Here is a 5,000-nt window from a genome sequence, read left to right as displayed (position 1 = left end):
AGGGGTGAATGTGTAGATAAAAGCAAGGGGAGAAGAAGACGGGGAGGGGGGAATGGGACCACGAGAAATAGACGAGGGGGATGCTGTGAGAGATTGGAAGAGGAGAGAGGAGGTAGAGAAAGAGAGATGGGGGCAGAAAACGAGTGTGCAAGAGAAAGAGAAGTAGAGGAGACTAAGGGACTGAAAGCAAGAAGGGGTGAGTGGGAGGAGAATGAGTAAGAGTTACTTTGCAACATTTCTAACTTTACATGTATACACTAATAATCAGATAAGGAGCTATACGTTTTATTTAACAAAGAAAAATCAAAGAAAAATTAAAGAAAGACAAATCCCTTGATCACAGCCACACAAGTGAATAATCTCGGCAGCTATATGGAACGACTACAAGATTTACCTACGAAACAGAGTTTACATTAAATCACCTAGCTATATTTAATCAACTGCCTCGTCTTGAAATACCTATTACTACATTATTAGAAGGACAAATCTAAAATTACCCAACTTCCAGCGAATATCCTGTTCGCTTGACCAACATCGCACTTTTTCATTTGACTGTTATTAGTCTTTTCTTGTGTGTAGTAATTGGAACTCGGTACAGACACAATCCACCCTGTCAAGACTTCGCCTATTTACTATTTCCTTTACTTTTAGTCCATTTCAATAAAAAATAAAACGTTTCGAAATAGAATTTCAGTTCACTGAAGGACAATTTAGTATGACACGTGTGTGAGAGAGAGTGTGTAGTTGACTGCTGTATCAGAAATTCCGTCAACTAAGACCTAAACCTAAAAGTTTTGTGTCTATTTTGTACTGCATCAATTGCCTTTCCCGCCTTTTCGTTAGATTTGATTTTTAGAGTCTAATACTGTCACGTTTTCTTTACACCACCAGTAATTTTTTTTAATTTTTACTCTGTTGTAGACTTTAAAGCTTCCCTTTTTTACCTGTTGTATTTCATAATTTACTAAATTTATTTGTTGTCCACTATCACTTTATTCATTTTAAAACGCTGAAGACTTTCTGTACGTGTATAGTCAAAACATTGTCGTCGTCGTCGTCGTCGTCGTCGTCGTCGTTGTCGTCGTTGTTGTTGTTGTTGTTGTTGTTGTCGTCGTCGTTGTTGTTGTTGTTGTTGTTGTTGTTGTTGTTGTTTAAAGAGCCAAACTGAGGCCTACATTATGAAGAGCATGGTAATCAAAAGCTTTACCAGAGAATATTTCAATTTAAGCTCTGAGTTCAAATAAACGAGTGCAAAATTACATTGCAGTAAAGTTTTAGCAAACTTATGAAAATGCACTGGGGAAAAGCTAGGCAAAGTGGAAAATCGAAAAATACCACTTTTAAAATCATGTGAAGGTAAACATTTGCATCAGGATCTTTTATAATGCTATCAGGCAAAATATACATGGGCTGAAAGTTGACAAACACTCTATACTGTAGAACACGACAGTATCGATTCCGGGTTAAGGACAGTATGGATTGGCTGTACTGTATAACAGGAGAGCATAAATTCTGGGCTATATTGTAGAACAGGACAATATAGATACTAGGTTATACTGTAGAACAGGACAGTATGGATTTCAGGCTATACTGTAGAACAGGACAGTATAGATTCCAGGCTATACTGTAGAACAGGACAGTATGGATTCCAGGCTATATTGTAGAACAGGACAGTATGGATTCCAGGCTATACTGTAGAACAGGACAGTATGGATTCCAGGCTATATTGTAGAACAGGACAGTATGGATTCCAGGCTATACTGTAGAACAGGACAGTATGGATTCCAGGCTATACTGTAGAACAGGACAGTATGGATTCCAGGCTATACTGTAGAACAGGACAGTATAGATTCCAGGCTATACTGTAGAACAGGACAGCATGGATTCCAGGCTATACTGTAGAACAGGACAGTATGGATTCCAGGCTATACTGTAGAACAGGACAGCATGGATTCCAGGCTATACTGTAGAACAGGGCAGTATGAATTCCAGGCTATACTGTAGAACAGGACAGTATGGATTCCAGGCTATACTGTACAACAGGACAGTATGGATTCCAGGCTATACTGTAGAACAGGACAACACAGATTCTAGGATGCGTTGTTTCATTAATATTAGAAACATGTCTTGTCTTATGCTTTAGGTTTCATTTTAATTTTCCTCATATCATAAAGAACGTGAAGAAAAGAAAGTAAGCCACACTACTGCCTGGCAACCAATTACTGCGATCTGTATCATTTCGCATTATTTTCGTCTACTTCAACAAGTGTTATTCTCTAGATTTGAAAGGACGGCTTTCAATTTCTACCGATCGATAGTACTATAGTGATGTTTGGTTCATAGCATGCAAATAGTAATGTTATAGCACTTTGCTGTCTATTTCTTTCATTTTTTCTAAGTTTTCTCTATTTTATTGATATCCAAAAGAATCACGGATACATCAAAACTACCACGGACTTTGCTTGACACAAGCCTGGGTTTATCAAAGTAATTCAACAATTTGTGTCAGTTTTTTAATTAATCGTATATTTGTTCATTTTGTTGATTTACTGAAATAAAAAGATCAGATCTGATCTAATTTAATACCAGGTAGATAATTCCCCGGGAATAACTCAAGTCACGAAGGGTAGTTTCATCGGTTGGCCGTACGTAGTCGGGGGCAGTAACGGGAAATGTGGTCGGAAGTCGGTTAATATATACCACATTCACTATTTATTAGTGGTTCGAAATTAATGTTTTACAAAGTCATTTGCGATGAAGTGAAACCCACGTGTTTTTGTAAGTTATGTAACATTACATCATTTGGACAAACAGAACATTGAAAGCACTTGGACATCCCGACGACACAGGAAAATGTCACTGACGTCTTATCACCGCCGATGGTGGGTGGGTGGGTTGGTGGGTGGGTGGGTGGATGGTTAGGAGTTAAATTTAGAATTAATGTCGACAGTAATAATATGTACAAATGTGGTATTGATATTATTACTAATGTTAAATTACCGTAATTAGTGGGCCAAGGGTAGGGAAGTCGACAATCGAGTTTGCTTTTACTATTTGCAAGGAAACCTACATTATTGCCCCCTTTGAGTTAAAAATGAAGAAATTCCAAATTAAATTATATACAGTTGTGTGATATTGAAAGATTTTTTCATTACGTGGACCAGCTATATGCGAACAGACAGCGGTATTTGCTTTAATTTGTTTGGAAAATGACATAATGACATTGCCGCCACCATTTCATCATTAAGGCGATTAAGCTCTCCGTTCATAAAAATAGTCTGAAGCTAGTAACATGAATGAATGCACTAATTAATCCAAACTCATTACAAAAATTGTTAATGTGATTTAATAGCTAGAAATCATGTGTGCGTCTCTGTGTATGTATGTATGTATGTATGTATGTATGTATGTATGTATGTATGTATGTATGTATGTATGTATGTATGTATGTGTGTGTGTGTGTATGTATGTATGTATGTATGTATGTATGTATGTATGTATGTATGTATGTATGTGTGTGTGTGTGTGTGTGTGTGTGTGTGTATATATATGTATGTGTACTTGTGTGAAATTACTCTATGTGAACATATTCCAAATTATGTTGAACTGAATGGTTGATAGCAAGGAATTCATGCGGATTGGTATTTTAAATTTTGCTTTCGTGATTGGAAAGCAAAATGTAAAATCCAATCCGCATGGATTCTAGGCTAAATGGTCGACGGAGTGATCAGAATCAGACACTACCCTAGTACAACACAGGTTGATATATCAGAACACACTTCGTGTCATTCCACCATAGTGATAGATCCGTTATTGTTATTACATGTAATCATTCGTTAAAGTAACAAGTAATAAAAGTAGTATACACAACGCAGTGTCGACAAGTCTTCACTTTAGCACGTATTTGTGGAATTTTTATCATCTTAGCAAATTTTATGTTCTTCTCAGACTACCTTGAAATCACATTTATTTTAGTACTTGAAATATATTGATTTAAAACAAAATTATGTCTTTTCATAGGCCACCCCTAGTAAATTTTATGTTGAACTTCTGAGATTGTCTTGAAAATCACATTTGGCTTATGTTATTTGAAATGCACTGATTTAAAACAGAATGGTATCTTTAATTTTCTTAGGACACACGTAGTAAATTTTATGTTGAACTTCTGAGATTACCTTCAAAATCTCAATTAGCATGTTATGTTTATACTTATAATATGCCAATTCTAAACAGAATGATGTCTTTACATAGGTAACAAGAAATATCAAATATGTGGCATACAAATGATGACGAAATATACATCAAACACGCGATATCTGTCGGTAAGTTGGTAATTCGCCGGTTCTTCGGTGGTTTCCCCTTAATAGTGATTTATTTAGAAATGAACTAATAACGGACTAATGAAGTTCAATGTCAGAATAGATTACAATCAATATGTTCATTTAGCGGTATTAAATTATTTTCACTGCAGGCGTTGAAAAATAAGATTTATTGTCTGACTTACCATGGCTGTTTCAATACTCTTCTGGGAACCCATTCTCGCACGTTTGATGTTACTGGTAGACATATTTATAACTTTAAATAGACGACAATACTTGTTGATGAAAACCTTCGGATGACGAATTCGATTCTTCGCTATAAAAACTGTTGTTATCAACTAACTGGCTTTTGTCGTGGTTGAACTTTGCTTGTTACTGTTGTACTACTATGGACCCAAATCCAACGACGAGTCTCATTGATTGGGTTGGTAGCTTTATATACCTCCCGAATTCTTCAAAATGTAAGACTGTGCCATTCCGTAGAGGGGTGTGTATTTGTGACTGCTTCACATCTTTCAAGATAAGACAGGTAGTTCGTGATTAAGGAACTCAAACTCACGTTTTACAACATTCTTGTCGAAATCGTCACAAACATTTGTAGTTTTCCTTGGCGTGTAGCACAAACAGAAACACAGATGATAATATACGTTGCGGTCTCGTTTGAGATTTGTAGTGTCAACG

The 5,000-nt window shown here is 36.3% G+C and overlaps 1 protein-coding gene across 1 annotated transcript in view; it reads right to left on the bottom strand.

Annotated features, from left to right (window-relative positions):
* LOC144452736 (tyrosine 3-monooxygenase-like) overlaps positions 1-4,567 on the bottom strand; it is a 21,392-nt gene extending 16,825 nt beyond the window's left edge. The window contains exon 1 of the mRNA XM_078143884.1: positions 4,505-4,567. Within this exon, the coding sequence (XP_078000010.1) occupies positions 4,505-4,567 (63 nt within the window). The remainder of the gene's footprint in view (positions 1-4,504) is intronic.
* Positions 4,568-5,000: the final 433 nt, after the last annotated feature.

The sequence above is a fragment of the Glandiceps talaboti genome, chromosome 23, assembly GCF_964340395.1.
Source record: "Glandiceps talaboti chromosome 23, keGlaTala1.1, whole genome shotgun sequence".
In the NCBI taxonomy this organism is placed as follows: Eukaryota; Metazoa; Hemichordata; class Enteropneusta; family Spengelidae; genus Glandiceps; species Glandiceps talaboti.
This window is presented reverse-complemented; position numbering and strand designations above follow the sequence as displayed.